Source organism: Mytilus californianus, unplaced genomic scaffold (assembly GCF_021869535.1).
Source record: "Mytilus californianus isolate M0D057914Y unplaced genomic scaffold, xbMytCali1.0.p SCAF_10, whole genome shotgun sequence".
Lineage (NCBI taxonomy): Eukaryota > Metazoa > Mollusca > Bivalvia > Mytilida > Mytilidae > Mytilus > Mytilus californianus.
The window spans coordinates 57,612,393-57,632,365 of record NW_026262582.1 but is presented as its reverse complement, the minus strand read 5'-3'; the positions used below and the strand labels follow the sequence as shown (position 1 = coordinate 57,632,365).

Here is a 19,973-nt window from a genome sequence, read left to right as displayed (position 1 = left end):
GTTTTATTTTATCTGTAATCAATTTATCTTCAGACAAAATCATATCCATATCACAATACAAGTTCAACCACATTTTTTTTTGCATTTATACAAAGAATCTAAAAACTACAATTTCAAAACTTCATACATGTACACATTTTAATGTTACAAGTGTATTGGAATTATTCATGTTATAATAAATTTGATTGATGTCTTAAGTCACATTTGCTTTTGTTTCTGAATCCTCATGTTGTTTTCTTTTGCCAACATAAAATGTCCACTGTTTTGAATTATCAACTCTTTTGAAATCCAAACTATCAACTTCCCAACTGAAAAAAAAAAGATATAGTATAAAAGTCAACTCATGAAAATCAATTTGTGTTTTTGAATTTTTAGTTATGCATAACTTACCCCAGAGAAAAATAGAGAATCAATCATTAATTTATATATATATATATATACTTTCCACAAAATTCTTAAATATGAAATATTTACAGGAGCTTACTGCCACGATACTTAAAGGAGAGATTACACATATTATTACATTGGTAACACTATGAATTACTGTGATTTCCCAGTGAAATAAAAACTGATAATTAACCATATGAATTAAATTTGAATATATCTCTCCTCTAACGTCAGACAACAATGGGTATTGTCAAGACGCTGACGATGCATGCAAAACCATTGAGAATGCATAGGAAAAGATGAAGTTCCTTTAATTTTCTGCTTTATTTCAATTTAAAAATCCATGGTCAATGTGATTTAAAGAATAACTTAATTCAAGAATTAGAATATTGAAAAATATTCAGCTTGTGATCGAACAACACTGATAACACATATTCGTGAATCAATGTGTTGTTCAGTCACTCATTGAATATTTTTCTATATTTGATATCTTTATTATATAGTTATTATATAATTAAAGAAACTGAAATGGCTACAAATTCAATACAGCATGATTGGACATTCTTTGATACACTATTGTTTATTATTGTTTAACTGGTACTTGCATTTGTGTTACTATTACGTATAGTTTAAGTAAAAAGGTTAGTGCTTTTCCTGTTCAGATTCTTTTTGTACATTTTTTCTTGTAGATTTTATTACTCTAAACAGGAAAAATTTTGCACCGTCTTTTTTTCCCTATTTATCAACTTAATTTAAATTCATGACGTTTTGAATTCGCCATATCCGGGTGGCCTATATAAATATTTTCATAAATGATTTAGAAAGTGAGCAGCTTTACATGTATCATAAATCAAGTGATAAAACAATTCAAAAATCTTTTTTGTCGATTCATTACTGTAAGATTAAAAGTTATATCATGTTTGCTTGTAAAAACACACACACAATAAACAGAAAAGAAGACCTAATTAAGAGTGAATTAAATGCTGTCAGGATTAATGCTGATGAATCGATCTTTTGATCTGATTAATTTGTGTAGCAGATACAATGAGGTAATATTTAAAACTGATTGACAGGTGTCATTTATATATTTGTAACGAGTGTTTTTTACATAACAATATCCGTAATGTTTGCTTGCTTGAGATGTCTTCCATGTTAATAAGATTAGCATGAGTTAAAGTTATGATTTCTAACATTGCTTTTCTTTCAGATATGATTTGAGGTATCGATCTGTCGTCTGTAAAATCCGTGTTATACAGTGGTCCTCTACATATCCTATTCATATACATACATGTATGGTCTTCATCTTATGAATAGAGTTTCCTTGAAATTTTTTGCGGTCGTTTTATTTTCGTGTTTCAATTATTACCGCGAAAATAAAACTGCCGCAAAAATTTCCCTGTTTACAGTATTCCATTGATAAAGATTAAAAGAGATCTTAGAAAAAAAAAACTAGTTAAATCCTGCAGCTTGTCCATATGCCTGTCCAAAGTCAGAAACCTGGTCAGGGGAACTCTTTTGTTACAACCTAATACTTTTCTATTTTGGAAAATATAATGTTGATGGAAGATTTTGATAGATTAATTCAAAACTTATTATTTTTTCACACTCAGGGTGATTAAGAGCTTGGTGTACATGTATTGTGTAGACACCTGTCTATTGTTGATGACATAGAGGTCTATTGGCATTATATGTAGTTGTGTTGCTATCTCATAGATATATAGTCCACATATTCTTTATTCATACTATATACCTAGGATTGTCCTCTCATAAAAAAATGTAAAACAGCAATTTTTATCAAATTATGGATTATTTAAAGAAATGTACAAAAATCAATTGAATTGTTTAAAATTGAAGCATGACTTGACATAATTTGGTGATTTGTAAAAAGTGATGAAAAAAAAACCTTCCTGCATTGTCCTGTATTTTGTTATATAAAAATTCACAGATTAATCAAGCTGGAAAAACTGGGAAAGCAAAATAACAAAACTTTTGTTGAGCATGCAATTGTAGAAAAGCAGAATGTATATACCCTGAGTACCCAGTATTTATTAGACTTACTCATCATCTATAGATTTTCTGCTACATTTTGTTAATAGGATACCATTCTTTTTTGTACCATGAATTGGAATTGAGAGCTGAAAGTAATAAACAATTAACATGAGAAAAATGTAATTAAGATCATATTTGTAGTCATTTGTTAAAACATGCTGGAGTGAAAATATTACATTGTTGTTTGTGTAATCTCACAATTTATTGTAAGCCTTAAAATTTTTGTTCACCTCTCGTTACCTTTTTTTTTTGCAGTTTACAGTTTCTGTCTTTCTATTATAATTTACAGATAATATATATATATATGTAAGAATGCTAAATTTTGACCAAAAAAAAATCATCATTAAAGGGCCATTACTCCTAAAAGAAATTGTCTTATGTTTTCAGTTATTTTGGCCTTTTTGTAGATCTTGTAAAACTAATAATTTTTGCAGTTTATACATTTTTTGCCCATCTTTTATAATTTTCCAGATATTAACAAGGCAAAAACATAAAAATTAGTAAAAAAATCATCATTTACAGACAATAACTCCTAATAGGATAATTTTGGTGGAAACATCCAAGTAAGAAGTTCTTTACAATCTAAATATTTTTTGCCTTGTTTAGATATCTATTATGGCTTTCAACATACATGTATGTATAAGACAATTAATGAATTTACCCTAATGTCTTATTTTTAGTCATTGTGGCCATATTAATCGATTGACAGGATCAAGGAACACAAACTTAATACAAGATTCCCCAAGGATAATTCAGCCCAAGTTTGTTCGAAATTGGTCTAATGGTTTTTTGTGTGTTTTCCCTGGAAATATTTTGAAGAATGGGCACTTATGTCTATATAAATGCCCAATGTTAAAATAGGGAAATTCAAAATTTAAAAGATGGGACCTTAAGTTAATGCATGGGGGCATAAATTCGCTAGGGAAGACACTGGTATTGTACTCAATCTTAGTTTTCCGTATACTGTTTTGTGGGTAGTTGTTTTGGGCTTTGGTTTCTGACAACCAAATTGTATATATATCTTTAAATTTTTTATAAATACAATAATGAGTGAGTGAGCGAGTTAATCACTGGTAATCTAAAAATATTTTGAGTGTATCCTCATTTTTTCCTCCAATTTACTTACCTGAGCACAAAAATCATCTACTTGTGTATATGGATCATTCAGTTCTACCGTGTCAGCTGTTATTGGTTCTCCTAACAAGTCAAGAACAGGCTGGTATCCTTTCACAAGATTTACTGACTTTTTAAAATGCTCTGAATTTACCATAAATACTGTAATTACAAAATATATTATGACGATATTAAATTTCTTTGTTATTAGGAAGCAACAGTGAACCATCTGATTTGTAAGGATAGGATAGGATAGGATGGAAAAGAATAGCAGGTTGCTGTATTTTATTTATGGCATCTTTGAGAATGATGTTTTTTCTTGAGTGCATCCTAAAATTCTATTTTATATAAGACATGTACATGTACAAATGTACATAACGTAAAACAGATCTTAGCAATGAAAATTAATTAAAAGAAAAGTCTTTGTTTTTCTAATGTTGACAAAGTTCTACCCTTGTATCCAATCTAAAATTGTTGTCCCTTACTGTGTATTTATTATTTTATTGGCAAAGTTTAAAAATCGTTAATACAGTTTCACAAAAATAAGTCCCAGAAATGGAACAATTGACATGATTAAAAACATTTTCAAAATTTAACAGAATTATAAAGGGGTCTTGTTTTTATGGAATCAAACTGTAAAAAATCTGTCCGCATAAAAAAAGTTAATAGGTAGATCAGAAATAACATTAACCATATAATAAAAGAAATTGTACAACCAATTGAAATAAATCAATTAAAGGTCCATAACATATCTAAAAAAAAAAACATCAATATCAAAGGCAGCTTGTCTTAATCATTTGTACATACATGACATAGAACACAGTATTTGGAAACAACTTCTGAAAGATTAAACAGGATTGCTACACCCTTACCCAATAGCCCCTGTGCTACAGGTATAAATGAGGAATTGAATTGTGTGTCACAATGCGTTACATGTATTGTGGTACGATAGTCAAAATATGGTAAAAGTCTGATAACTCTGAATGTACATGTAGGTTGAGTTAGTCAAATCAAAATGACAGTATTATATATGGTCAACTACACATGATGGAGAAAAATCCTAATAGGTATGAGAGCTTTCTGTAAAATGGTCTTAGAGGAGTTGCCTTCACAAAGGTGACAATGTCACAATAAAAAAATAGTCAAAGTTCCACAACTCCCATAAAAATGGTTGGATCAAAATAGTGGTATAATATGGTCAACTACACATGTTGGTAAACAATAGTTACAAGTATAAGAGCTTTTTATCAAATGGTCTCTGGGGAGTTGCATTCACAAGATGTTATAGTCACAATACTCCATAAAATAGTCAAGTCCAAAAACTGCTCTAAAAATTGTAGAATCAACATGACAGTACAATATGGTCAACTACACATGTGGGGATAGCAACCAAACCTACTAAATATAAAAGGGTCTCTGAGTAGTTGTATTCAAAAGGTGTTGTGTTAACAGTACTCCAAAATATCGTCAAAGTCCGATAACTCCCATAAAAATGATTGGATTAAAATGCAGACCTGCCAACTATCCCAATTTATGGGGGATTATCCCTCATGAGAGGTGTTGACCTGAATTTTGAAATCATTTAATTATATAAACTGAACACCTCAAAATAGGCATTCAAATGAGATAAAAGGAATTTAATCACACATTTACTCATTTAAACAATATAGTATTAGATTAATAACACTTTTGACAATATAAGAGGAGCATTAATTAGGTCCTCTTGTGCTTAAAATCCCCCATGAAGACTTTGAAAAGTTGTCAGGTATGAAAATGACAGTATAATCTGATCAACAACACATGTAATGATGGCAAAGAAATCAGCACCAAGTATAACTGTAAGACAGTCACAGAGGAGATGCCCTCAAAAGGTGTACAAAAAAAAGTCAAAGATCCATAATTAAATCCTGTAAAAATTATTTAAATCAAACTGACGATAATTTCATAAATCGTCTTTCATTGACTTCAAGAGAAAATGATAACAATATTAAATAATCCTAACAAATATAAAAGCTTATTTCAAAAGGCTCTGAGTGGTATGTTTTGGATGGACGGAAGGAGACCAGTATCATATCCTTAGCTGTTTGACAATAATTACAGGTTTCATAAATTATGAGTTAGTCCCTTGATATCAAATCGAGTTAAATTTCAAAATAATTATTAATAATAATTATTATTACAATTTCAATTAAATAACTCCATGGGGTGTGATTTATAAGAGAACATCTCTTCATGTGAGAAATAGATAACAGGCTAGACCGAATTATCTGTCGTTCAAAAGCTTTTTTTTTTTAGATAATTCGGTCTAATAACAGGCCACAACCATCTGACCATAGGCATAGGAGAAAACTTATTAAGGTTCATATGGACCCTTTGGCTAAAATGGCTGCATTTTCACCTACTTATTTACTCTGAGTACAGACAAACCTGTGTATCTGGAAAAATGTTAAGGCATAGCATGCCCTAGATAAATAAAATTCAAATATATTTTATGTTTTAGAAAATTAAAAACTTAACAGGATTTTGCAGTGCACTTTTTTTCATTCCTCCAGAAGGTGCCAAAATAAACTAAGTTGTGAAAGAGGTTTGAGAACTTCCCCACAGGTAATAATTGAAGTGAACTGTATTGATTGACATGGACAATAGATGGACAATAGATACCTTACAATAATTGGTGATTTAAACTATGTACCTGAGTGGACCATATCAAGTGAAACTCAACTGTTTGTTAATTTTATCATCTTCTACAGGGACGAAAAAAAGTGCACTGCAAAATCCAGTTAAGTTTTAAATTTTCTAAAACATACAATGCATTTGAATTTTATTAATCTAGGGCATGCTATGCCTTAAAACTTTTCCAGATATACAGGTTTGTCTGTACTCAAGAGTAAATTTTGAGGTGAAAACGCAGCCATTTTAGCCAAAAGGTCCACATGAACCTTAAACTGTATAGAATAGAATAGAATAGAATAGAATAGAATATTTTATTTCCCAAATTACAGGGCCCATAAAGGGCATAAAATCAGATACAATTGATTTACATAATTGGTAACAACAACAATAATAGTCACTTGAAAATATATATTTAGTATATTAGCATTGGTCAGAATCAGAGCCAAAAACCACATATATATTGTGAATAAAAGAATAAAATTACATTATATGCATTCATTCTCAAATCATTTACTTGACTTAGTGTCAATATGCATACCTGATCTCCTTAATTCAAAACAGTCACAAATATAACAGCCCAGTTTTTCCATAAGAGTTACATTTTCTTGAGTCAAGAGCCATAAAAATTTAGAAGATTTATTCGTATGTGGCATAATTCGGTTCATGAATACTAAAAAATTGATGTCTGTAGCATTTAAACTTCAGGACATTGATTCATTAAAAATTTCAAAAAACAGATTTATCAATTGATATATATAAAAGGTATGTGTTATAGGATATGAGAGGTTATCATAATATAGTATAAAAATCTACACTTTAAAACATCCTCTTATACCTCGATACTTGTCTCGAGCTGAAATTTGTGCGTAAGTGTATGCAGCACCAAGCGATAATCCAAGAGCTGCGAAATGCTTAAGATAATTCTTCATTTTGCAATGAACGCTATTATTTAAACTGAATTAAAAGACTTCTTGTCGAAAGTACGACCTCATGACTTTCAGAAAATCATCAACACTTTACACTATATTTTCAAAGGACATGCTAAAATACAGCACGCTGTATTAAATCCCACCAGATCATGATGATGGAGACTCCAAACTGTATGGAAACTGGTGTCTTATCATCTTTCAAAGACAGTGCTGAATATCAATTTTAAAATTGAATTTGATTAGCAACAAAATTTAAAGGTTGACATGTTTTGTTAAAATAAGGATACACGCGAAACAAGCACATGGTGATGCAAAAAAAAAAACAACAACATTATATAACTGAAAATTAACTACTATTCATCTTTAAGTTGTCAAATATTATTTGAAAAAAAAAAATATTTGAATATATATATAGTTTGTTTCCTACCTCCCCATTTGCCTATGTAACTGGAGTGCATGATTCTTATTAGTAAATCACATAATTTGCCTCCTCTAGATCTGGGACCCGAACCCAGGACCTACATGTTACAAGTCAGCGGCTAACTGACTGAGCTATTCCTAAGGAAGTACTTTCCTAGCTCAACCACTTAAGCCTGACTAAAGATCTACTATGCCGAAGAAGCAATCCTACATGTGACCTACATGTAGTCCAGGCTGCTAAACTCAGTCACTTATTTTCTGTTTTGTTATCTTGTGCTGTCACAGAGTCTAGCTCAGACTTAACTGTATCTGTTGTATTGTTTATCTCAAGGTCAATGGGATAGATGCTTCCAACAAAGTCACCAAACTGAATTATTTACGTAATTTAGTGAGAGAACATCATCTATACAGAAGAAAGTGAAGTTTAAATGCTAACTTCTTTTCTTTTTTCCTAAGAAGCTCCTGTATGAAGTAAGCCTGATATGAACAAAGGAACAAGTTGGCAAGAAGAGGAGCGCAGGTGGTTCCCATCGGAATGCCGAGTGTTTATTGAAAAACACATCCTCCAAATATAACAAATATATATGTTGTCAATCAAGAAATAAAGTATCTTGATAATGTCAGTTTCAAAGAATTTTTTGTTAGAATCAGAATGATATTATTCCCCCCCCCCCCCCCCCTCCCTAAGTCAAGATACTTGTATCTACATTGGCCATTCTTTTTTATGAAACAAAGCAGGATCAACTCTTTCAGTTTAAATTGTCTTTTAGCATGTTTAGTTTGGAATTGGGAATACTTGTGTAAAGTGTAGAAACGTCAAATGTGTTTTAATACTATTGCAAGATAAAAGAGTCTTAGATTGTATGTACTCTAGAACCTTTGTTATGTCACATTAACAGATATACACACACAAACACAATGTAGTCTTATAAGACTATAGGGTATGGGTTTTTTCTCATTGTTGAAGGCTGAACTGTTGCTAGACTTGCTACAATTCCCTTTCTTTTATTTCTTTCTTACTAATTTATTTGTTTACTGAAAACTGCCAGTATACTTATGAGGGTCGTAATGGGGGTACCCTCATGACGAATAACGGTAAAAATTCTTGCCAAATGACGTTAACAGTAATTTTTGGTGCATGACGATAAAATGTACACTTTCTTTTAGACGTTAAAAAAATTAACTGATTTTGACGCATCATGCTAAATTTTTTCCAAAAATAACGGTAACGATAATTATTTGAGTAAAATTTTAACCAATTTGATGCTAACGGTAGCCGAAAATGACCGTTTGACGCCTGACGGTAAAGGGCATTCCTACCCTTACTTATTGCCCTTGGAGAAAGCTCGATATATTCAGGAAGGACTGGTGCAAATATGTTGAAATGTGAAATATGCTGACTCCATATTTTAGCTACTAGGAAAGTGAAGTCACTAGCTATATTGTCCAATTCTGACTGACTGGGTATAAAAGTAGTGAAGGGCACTGTATTTGCATCTCCTTTGGCAACAGTGTTGTCTAGATGGTTCCCTGAAATTCTGTTTTCATAGGCACATATTTGGTACATATGATGATATCTGTGTTGATTATAGATTGTCATATTCCTGACTTTTGTACGCATATCAACATTATCTCCTACAAAGTAAAAGCCAGGGTGCATTAAATCTCTGTACTGATGCAAGTCATTCTCCGTGTTAGAAAGTACAAGAATTTGTAGTACCATTGTATCAGCATCTCCATTCACCAAATCAATGGACTCTTTGATCATTTGTAAATTCTGAAGTAACACCAATTCATGTGATGTTTCAGTTGTTACTAGTTCTTGCATAGCAACAAGATCCTTGTCCCAGTCATTCCCTAACTAGTCTGCCAAACTTAGCGTTGATTGGTAGCTTAAGCAGTCATGTGGCAATCTGTTTACAGCCAGCAGTCGCTATGCCTGGTATTAAAGCTTTGCCCTTTTTATACTTTTTATACTTATTAAACTGATGTGCTGGGTTTGATACCGACACTTCAAGTGATTTTAAAAAGTAGAGCTTTCTGTCTCCATTCATCTATAACTCTGGCAAATGTAAGAGACTTTATCTCGTCATGGTTTACGTAATATGGAGTTATTCTCCCTTAGTGCCAAAGTCTTAATTTCACCTTTGATGTTATCAAACACTATTTCTTGGAAAACATCTTGCAAATCTGGAATTTTTGAAATTAATGAACCAACTGTAAGCATACCACCAGAGGTTAAGACATCAAGAATTGGAAAGTGCTTAGAAGGCATGCACGGTATTTCATTTTTCTATCCACAGCATATTATAACCTACAATAAGAAGGTCTTTATTAAAAAAAATGAATATCATGTCTAAATATTTGACATTCAAGTAATAAATCTTCCCATTTTGAAAACCATGTGATAATTTTATTTTTCAAAAAAGTTCTGTTGTTTCATTGAATTTACCATTAATATTGGTAGTTCAAACAAATATAGCTTTCCATGGACTTAGATAACAATTTTGGCATCAACTGTTTATTTTTTTTTGTGTGTGTGGGGGGAATATGTTTTTTTTTTAATTTGCCTGATCTTTTTTGGAAAAGGGGCAAAAAAAACCAGTTCTTTTCCACTGAGAATTGGGACAAACAAAAATTTGACATTTTGTTTCAAAAAAATTATTTCTTGTTCCTGTATGCTAAAATAAAGTTGTTGTTTCCAAAAGATTTCAAAAATAAATTGCTTGTTCTGTGGAAATAACAATACCCCCCCTTCCCCACTCAAAATTGGTTGTTTCCTCATCAAACTAATGAATATTGTTAATAACTGTTTCATGTTTAATTTCTATATTTTTTTTCTTAAATACTATAAACAGTTGCACTACTGTCCTCAGAAAATTGTCTTTTGAATGAAACCAAGTTATGTCCATGTGTTTCACATAGTTTTGCCAAAGTATTCTGATATGACGATTTAAATGTTGTTAAAACACTGTCAAATTTTTTTGCAATTCTCTAACACATTTTCTTCAAGCAGTATCTGCATGTGTCTCTTCTGTAATATTTATTTCCAGATATTTTTCAATAAGAATACAGTATTCAGATTTGATGCTGCCATGAAATAATTATGCCCCCACTGTAGTGGAGGGGGCATTAAGTTTTACCCTTGTCCATCTGTACTTCTGTCCATACATCCCAAAATTGGTTTCCTTTCTCTAACTTTAGTTTGCCTCAACCAAATGTTATGAAACTTATACACAATGCTTATTACCACAAAACACAGGTTAAGTTTGAATTTTGGTGGTGTCACTTTTATCGTTCTAGAGTTGTGCCCCTTGACAAATGGAAAAATTGCTGCATTTTTATACGATCGCAAAATTTTTATATTGGTGTCATCGTCGGCGACTGCGACTGTGTCAGCGTCGTACGAAGACATTTGGTTTACGGACAATAACTTTAGTTTAAGTGTATGGATCTCTATGAAATTATACAAAAGGTTCAATACCACAAAAGGAAGGTTGGGATTGTTTTTGGGGATGATGGTCCCAACCGTTTAGGAATTAGGGGCCAAAAAGAGGCCAACACAAACATTTTTTCTAGTTTCAGGACAATAACTTGTGTATAAGTATTTTGATTGCTCTGAAATTGGACCACAAGGTTACATACCACAAGTAGAAGGTTAGGATTCATTTTGGGGGTAATTGCCCAAACCGTTCAGGAATTAGGGGTCAAAAAGGGTCTAAAACAAGCATTTTTCCAGTTTCAGCCAATAACTTGTGTTTAAGTGTATGGATGTCTCTTAATTTGTACCACATTTTACAAAAAGAAAAATTCTTCAAAATCAATTTTTTTGGAAGGGGGTAAAAAAAAAATTTTTTTAGGGGGAGACAAAATTCGGCGGGGACGGGGGGGGGGGGGGGGGGAGTCAATTTGTTTTTCCTCAAGATTGAAGAAATTATCAATTTTCCAAAGAAAAAAATTAGGGGTCACAATTTATTTTGCTAATTCATTTGTATATAGTCTGAAAACAAATTTACTAAGTATTGCGCAACAGCACAGTGTATTGCACAACAGCAAGAAATCTTCAATTGAATATAAATTCAAATCATACAACCAATTTCAAGTTCTTTGATTACATTTATTCTGTGTCAGAAACCTATAATGTGTCAAATATTTAATTACAATCCAAATTCAGACCTGTATCAAGCTTGAATATTGTGTCCATTAATGCCCCAACTGTTCAGGGTTGGACCTCTGCGGTCGTATCCAGCTGCGCTCGGCGAAGCAGTTCATTCGTTTCTGTTCTCTAACTTAAGTTTGCATCAATTAAATGTTATGAAACTTATACACAATGCTTATTACCACAAAACTCAGATCAAGTACAAATTTGGGTAGCGTCACTTTTACAGTTCTTGAGTTATGTCCCTTTATAACATTATATGCAAGCAGGGGGCATCATCTGATTCCCATTGACACATTCCCCATTTGTTTATTTTCTTCTATAATCACTTTTTTCAATTCTATTTCCACAAATTACACAAAGAGTTTTTTTAGTTGTTGGAGTATATTTTATAAATCTAAAAAACTTTTTTGGAGTAGAACATTCTGCCATTGGAAACACAAGAAACTCTGACAATGATGTAATGTTTGATCATATGTATAATTTCACTGACCTTATCTTTCTAGTAAGTAATAAAATGAAAATAAATAAACAGTATTTGCAAAACCCTGGAATATCAAGTTTCACTGTCATACTGTTATCTGAAATTCTTATCAATAAATGTCAATCTTAATTACTCTAAGATTAGCAGTTTGGTCAAGCCTCAGACAAACTTTGCAAGTCCCTTTCTCTGCAGATGTCAGTATAATGGTAATCTCTTAGTTATAGCAGTAAAATTGTTAAAGGGGCGTAATTTAAAAAAAAATAAAATAAGGAAGGGACATTAAGTCTAAACTGTTGCCTATAATTGCTTACATCCACTTCATCAGTCAGGGGACTTACTTAAATGAGTGATTTTCTAAATCACTGATTCAAGTAACATTATGTCCATAAAGGTTGGAAGTAAGAGTTGTCTTTCTTTAATAATCACCTATTTAAGTAGTACAAATTAATCACTAGACTAAGTGATTCAATTTTATTGTAGCTTTAAATATAGAATACTAATGATCCAGGGACTAATTATGTTGCTAAAATTATCAGAACCAACATCTGTGTTGATAGGATGACCGGGTCATGTCAGGTGATGACCATGTACTAAATCTAGGATAATGACATAAAAATCACTTGTTTCAGTATCATACCTCAATTTCCTTCCAAAAAATCACTTCTTTAAGTATCATTATTTTAATAACCCCCATTAATTTCAACACCCCCGAACAGTGAAATTTTGATCGTGAACAGTAGAATTTTATTACATTATCTATAAGAAGAAACCTTGAATTTTACAGGAAAAATACTCCCACTGCTGGGAAAAATCTGTTAAGAAAGTATCAGTCCATTATGTAAAGCCATTTTTATAGCATTTTTTCAACTAAAATAGAATTTGCAGCTAAATGATTGCATCAAAGGCATAAACCTTGCTGCTTAAAAGAAGCAAAAAGTTCATTTTTTTTAATTTTACTAATGAAAAGATATTATCTAAACCAATGTGTTTAAAATTTTGGTATAACTACAAAATCACAATTTGTGACAAAACTTCGAATTTGCTACTTAAATAAGTGATTTAAAAATCACTTATTTCAATAAGTCCCCTGACTGTTCATTTGAACTTTGTTGGATAGTTGTCTCATTGGCAATCATGCCTCTACTATTTTTATATTATGTGAAAAATAAATTCAATTAAGCTAATTAAAAGTACATACCCTATTTTTAGGACTTTCACGAGTAGAAAAATAACACAAATTTAAATCTTCACGAACATGTGAAACTTGGATCTTCCCTTATATACATGATATAAATATATCAAGAAAATGAAAAGATTTTGAAATAAATTTCCATGAAGTTGGCCAGAAAGAAGTAAAAGCGAAATAAATTATGTGCAGAAATAAGTTGGTTTACAGTTCCTGAAAAATTGTCATCTAATCAAAGTTATTCCAAATAATGAGCCTTTTCATTTTGTTTCTTAGGTAGTTTCAGTTTGAATACCCTGCTTACAGTCATCTTTACTTAGTCATTACAGTTGCACAGATTAGAGTGGAGTGGAAAGAAAATGTTTTGAATTTTAGAATAAATTTTTTTCTTTCTAAAAGTTTTATTGAAAGAGAAGATTTTCTTCTGTTCTAAATAGTGCTTATTTTGCTTCTGTGTTCAGTATCTTTAATTATCATCATGGTATTCAACTTTGAAAAAAAAAGTTTTGAGCTGAGAAGTGTTCCGCAAAAACAAGTTGCTCCCTTGACTTTGCCACTAATGGTATTCTATTTTTCTCTTTGCAGATATGATCATCATGGGATAGACTGATGCTGTAAAATTGTGTTTGTAAAAATCATACAGGATATCTTTCTACAAAAATGGCACTGAATCGAATATGCATTCCTTGGTCTAAGGTGCCTAGATGTTCAGTGATATATAATTGTTTGCTTGCAAATCAAACTTGTCTGCGATATCAAACATGTGAAAAATCAAGTTCCAGATTTTTAACAAAATCATCTAAAGTATTCTCTAACACTGATTCAGAGAATGTGGTTGAAAATAAAATTGCCAACAACTCAAGTGTTTTAGGACGTCAGTTACTTCACCCTACTGGAATGACAGAAATTTTAGCATGTGAAAGCAGCAAAGCTCTTTTGTCACTTGCTTCAAGAAAAACACAGGATTGGAATTTTAATCCCACTGACCTTGTTCCCATTTTCAGTCACCTTGAAGATATTGTCTATGAAAAAGAATTAAGTCACCTGTCTTGGCTATATGGAGAAAGGAAAATTGCATTTCAACAGCTTGTTTATAATAAGAGATTACAAACTGATGTAAATACTCCACTGCAGGGACCAGAATTCACACAACTATTACAATCTCTTTCAACAAGCATAGATGACTTGGAGACAGAACATTTAACAGAAATTTTATCTTCTGTTGCTCATCTTGGAGTCCCTTTGTCAAATGTTACATGTGTTTCCATTCTTAACCAAATTTTAGACAAATCTTCATCATTTTGTTGGTCAGATTTTAGATTTATTGTTCCATTAGCAATGGATGGTGTTATTGGGAACAGAGAAATCATACTCAACAGGTTTATTTATCCCAAATTTAATGAACTGATAAAAAATGGTGGTTTAGAAGGACAGAGTCGAGATATGCTCCTTTCTTTTCATCCTTTACTCCTTCGAGCTGCAGACAGGTATCCAGTAGATATTATAATCAAATGCATGAGAAAAATTGCATCTTTAACTTCAGAGGAAGTTTTCAATGATTATGAGGTAGCTGTAGACATGTTTGATTTGATGGTTAATTTAGCAAAGGATGATGGTCATAAGAGTCTTCATTGCTCTGATGTGATGTTTCAGTTATTTATCAAGATCTGTCTGAGGTCTGCCGAAACAATATTAGAAAATATTGATGATGTAGAACCCTATAGTTACAGAACAATCAGAAAAGGTGTATGGATTATCAATCAGTGCATTTTCTTTTATCCAAAACAGTTAACAGATGTATTTAATTTACTTGAAAATGCATTAACAAATAAATGTACTGAATTACTTGAGAGAGAAAATTTGACTTCAGCAGAAGTGAGCTATGCAATACCTCATGTTCAGAATTTAAGAGAATCTGTACAAGGTGAAAAAATAGAACAAACTTTGAGGAAATGTTTGAAAGATGCTGATGGGTTTATCATTAGTCATTTGGCATATAATATTCATAGAGAAAATGTTAGTATGGATTTCCTTTATGACCTTAATAATATTTGCTTAGAAAGGATAAGTGAAAAATACGACAAAAAAATTATAAGGTATTTAGGTTTCAGTACGAGGAATGATATAGAACCAATACGAAATCAAATTATATCCAAATTACTACACATGTTCAAACACAAGACTTACAGTACCACAATGACCTGCAGACTTGGTGCTTCACTTATACTGCTTTCACCAGAGATAGATCCTCCTCCTTTTGTAATCAATGACCTTTTACAAGCTATTCCAAGGGCAGAAGTCAAGGATATATTTTTTATATCAGTATGTTTCAGAAAAATGTTTAGACAAAGAAAAAAGGAGTTTTATAGATATTATGGAGATTTAATGATGGCGATAAACAAATCTGTTTCAGCAAAAATCAATCAAGGTCAACAACTTGATACATTAACCAGACACATAAACATGATGATCTCTTGTGACATACCTTTGTTGAGAATGGACAATGAAGCCATTATAGAATTTTCCAGAATGCTTCCAGATGTGGCTAGAAACATGACCATGCTTGAGTTTGGACATCTTCTACGGAGGATTTCAGTAACTGCTTACTATAATGAGGAGTTATTACATATAATAGAAAACTATGTTATTGAGAACAAAGACAATATATTGATAAATCACCTGACCTATGTTCTTGGTTACATGGAAGAAACAGGATATGAAATAAAAGAGCACAAATTTGAATCTGTATGTTTGGAAATTCTAGACAGGAGTTTTGAAGAATTATCTCAATATGAACAGATTGATATAGTCTTGGACCTATGTACACTACAAGTTTACCCAGAGAAATACATTCATCATATTTTCTCTTTGGAATTCTTTAAGCAGTTGGGTGATTTTATAAATGGTATGTATGTATTGTTAAAATGAATAGAGATGTGGGATACTGTGGATTCATTATTTTTGTTTGATACCAATTTTCATGGGTTTAGTAGATAAAGGTGAACAAAGAATTTAAATGTTCAACGAATTAGATACTTTCTATAGGCTTGTATAAAATCAAATACTTGTATCCCCAAAAATGCACATTTTCCTCTATGAGAATTGGTACTAAAAATAAATCTACAGTACATAATGTCAGTGAAAAGGCAACAAGCAATAAAAATACATTTCAAGGTAAAGTTTAGTGTATTGAATATAGATAAAAAGAATGCAGTACTAATATCAACAAGGTCATAATCCAACAACACACCAAACCAAAAAACACCTACAGATCAACACATGGCCTTCAGCCATGTCAGCAAAGACGAGTGTCTATACAAAATGTCATGCTCTCAACAGTCTTAGACAAATTTAAAAATTTAAAAAAGAACTACCATAAACCTGCCATCACACCAAATTCCTTTAATGACAAATACATCAAGATAACTAATGACATTCCTGTTTTGGGAAAAGCAAAAGAATGTTTCTTCTGATCTGGTTTGAATAGATTTTTTTATGAGTGATGTCTCTATGGTCTTACATCATAAACAAAAGGAGATGAGGGCTATAAATCAATCAACCCAACAACACAAAACATCTAGACAGGTGTCTAAAGTCAAGGATACATCAACCCAACACAAAACATCTAGAGACATGTCTAAAGTCAAGGATACATCAACCCAACAATGCAAAACATCAAGAGACAGATGTCTTAAGTTAATGACACATCAACCCAACAACACAAAACATCTAGAGACAGATGTATGTATGTCAATGCCAATCAACCCAACACAAACATGACAAAACATCTCGAGACAGGTGTCTATAGTCAATGATACATCAACCCAGAAACACAAACCACCTAGAGACAGGTGTCTTAAGTCAATGAGACATCAACCCAACAACACAAAACATCTAGAGACAGGTGTCTAAAGTCAATGATACATCAACCCAACACCACAAAACATCTAGAGACAGGTGTCTATATGTCAATCAACCCAAAAACACAAAACATCTAGAGACAGGTGTCTATATGTCTATGTCAATTTAAATTGCCAAGAGCTAAGGAAAATTAGGTTAAGCTGGAGTTAAAAATTCAGCATTCAATCTAGATTATGCGTTCAGCAAGAATTTATTTACTTAGTATTCATTCCCCTAGAAATAATCACCAGTTATACTTGTATTTCAGGTTTGAAAGATGAGCAAGAAGTCTTAAGGATAAGGTTAGCCCTGGCTAATCTAAATAGAACAGTTGTCATTGATTGTCCACAGTTAAATATTCCTTGGATCATGAAAAAGTTTCCACCAGGTAAGACAGAGTCACAAGTATAAAGTAAAATCACAAAAATACTGAACTCCGAGGAAAATTCAATCGGAAAGTCCCTAATCACATGGCAAAATCAAATGACAAAACACATCAAACGAATGGACAACAACTGTCATATTCCTGACTTGGTACAGGCATTTTCAAATGTAGAAAATGGTGGATTGAACCTGGTTTTATAGCGCTAAACCTCTCACTTGTACGACAGTCTTATCAAATATAACTTTCAAAGGTTTATTTTACATTTCATTATTTTATGTGTTTATTTGAAATTAACTATGTAATGTAAGTATGTGCCTTATGTTTAATGCAATATTTTTATTCAATGCTTGGCCTGTTGAAAAAATACAAGAAGTTGGAAGCTGTATCAGAAATATTTAAAACACAATTCAAAGTATAAATAATGAGTTATGCAAGTTTTGAGAACATCTGAAGGATGATATTTGATAAAAATTAATTTTTTGACTTTCAAATCAATGAACCAAAAAAAAATGACCCTATCATACATTCTCCTTTTGGTACATGTATATAGAAATTATTGTCAAATGGGGCTTCTTTTCATAAACATGATAAACATAATGACACAACTTCGATTTTCAGGAGTTTAAGTAAAAGAATGGAAAAAATCAGTTGCTAGTTACATTGGGTTAAAGCAGAAAGTTTTTTTCTGGCTGGATTAAAGTTTTTCCACATCAGAAAGCTTTTATTAATAAATCACCAGGATGAGTTGATATCAAGGCCTTTTAGCCAACATTCTTCCAAACAGGGGGCTTCAAATTAATTCCTTCCTAATTTCATTGGACACTTTAAAATTTGTCTGGAACAACTTATAATTTCCTTTAACATTTATATATACTAGGTGATACTTTGTAGTAAATATATTTATATTTGTACTGTTTGATTTTTTCTCTTTAGAATTTAAAGTTGAAAGTACAAAGACATTTAGACGTAGAAGATTTGAAGATTTGGAATCAGTCATTCATTCCGTATTAGGGAGTGAAGTGTTTTACAAGAGAACAGATTTTTTACCATACAATTATATAGGTGGTAAGTTTCCTAGTTTTGTTTTTTATGCCCCTCCCGTTGGTGACAGGGACATGCATTGTTATCCATGTCTGTTATTTCATCATATAACAGTTATGCATGCCTATAAAATGAGGGGTGGGGGGGGGGGGGGGTGGAGTGGGGTGGAGGGGAGATACCAAAGATACAATCAAATGACATAAGTAGAATAAGAATAGACAACACTATGGCCAAGAAGAGTGGACTTTCATTTTAATGGACGAAAAAATGTTTTATTTAAATAAAATGACCTAACAAGAATTGAACTATGATACATTTTGAATTTCGTCACAGTTTATTTACCTTTTCCTTTTAATTACTTATAAATGTTTTGCCAATATACCTTTATATACTCCTTTATTTCTAGAAGTACCAGTAAATATGATGATTATTTACTGTAAAGTAATTTGTACTGTTTTACATTGCTGTACTCATTCTATAATATCATGCCAGGAAAAAAAAGTTATGTGTTTGATTTCATATTGAGATGCACTTTTACGGTACTTGTTTTATTTGCATAGAAAATACAACAAAATAAAAAAATCATTTATTTGTCAAGACATGCTTCATGTATCATATTGTAATAATGTTAATGATTTTTTCCCCAAAGATTTTGTGTTTTATTTGGATAAAGACAGAAAACCTGTTGAATACAGAAAAGGAAAATATTCGAAGGATCCATCTATACAAAGGTATGTTAAAAATGTTTGTGCTCACCTGGCCAAAAATGCTATGTGAGCTATTGCCACCACTTGTCTGTCGTAGTGTACTTTTTAGCTCACCTCACTAAAGGGTCAAGTGACCTATTCTCATCACTTGGTGTCCATTGTCTGTCGCTAAAATTAGAACATGGGGTAAAATGGCCAGGAGTGTCTATTATGTTGAAAACCACCATGGATATAAAAAATGTGACAAGGACAGAAATGTTCCAAATGACGAGATCTACCTTACTCTCAGGCAACTTATTGCCCTTAAAGTGGAATTTTACCAATTTTTTTTTTCTTTTTTGTATATTATCTTGAAAACTATAATAGATGGAGAGAAACATTAATCAATAGCAAAAATAATCAATAATAAAAGATCTACAAATAAGTCAACATGAACATGGCTGAAATTGTCAGTTGCCTCATTGAAATAATTGCTCTTAATGTATTTTTTAGTCCCCTACTGTCCATCAGTCTGTCAGTCCGTCAAATCAGTTTTCCACA

The 19,973-nt window shown here is 31.8% G+C and overlaps 2 protein-coding genes across 2 annotated transcripts in view; one reads left to right on the top strand and one right to left on the bottom strand.

Moving 5' to 3' along the window:
- Positions 1 to 68: 68 nt before the first annotated feature.
- LOC127718920 (uncharacterized) lies at positions 69 to 7,206 on the bottom strand. Its single transcript, XM_052225020.1, has 4 exons — positions 7,058 to 7,206; positions 3,563 to 3,711; positions 2,446 to 2,522; positions 69 to 308 (listed from the first exon to the last, which is right to left on the bottom strand). The coding sequence occupies exons 1-4, from the start codon at positions 7,149 to 7,151 to the stop codon at positions 194 to 196; spliced, it is 435 nt and encodes a 144-aa protein (XP_052080980.1). The 5' UTR covers positions 7,152 to 7,206; the 3' UTR covers positions 69 to 193.
- A 55-nt stretch (positions 7,207 to 7,261) lies between these two features.
- The window catches only part of LOC127718871 (uncharacterized), a 29,272-nt gene continuing 16,560 nt past the window's right edge, over positions 7,262 to 19,973 (top strand). The window contains exons 1-5 of the mRNA XM_052224922.1: positions 7,262 to 7,409; positions 13,986 to 16,305; positions 17,569 to 17,688; positions 18,619 to 18,750; positions 19,376 to 19,457. Of these exons, the coding sequence (XP_052080882.1) occupies positions 14,061 to 16,305; positions 17,569 to 17,688; positions 18,619 to 18,750; positions 19,376 to 19,457 (2,579 nt within the window). The 5' untranslated portion in view covers positions 7,262 to 7,409; positions 13,986 to 14,060. The remainder of the gene's footprint in view (positions 7,410 to 13,985; positions 16,306 to 17,568; positions 17,689 to 18,618; positions 18,751 to 19,375; positions 19,458 to 19,973) is intronic.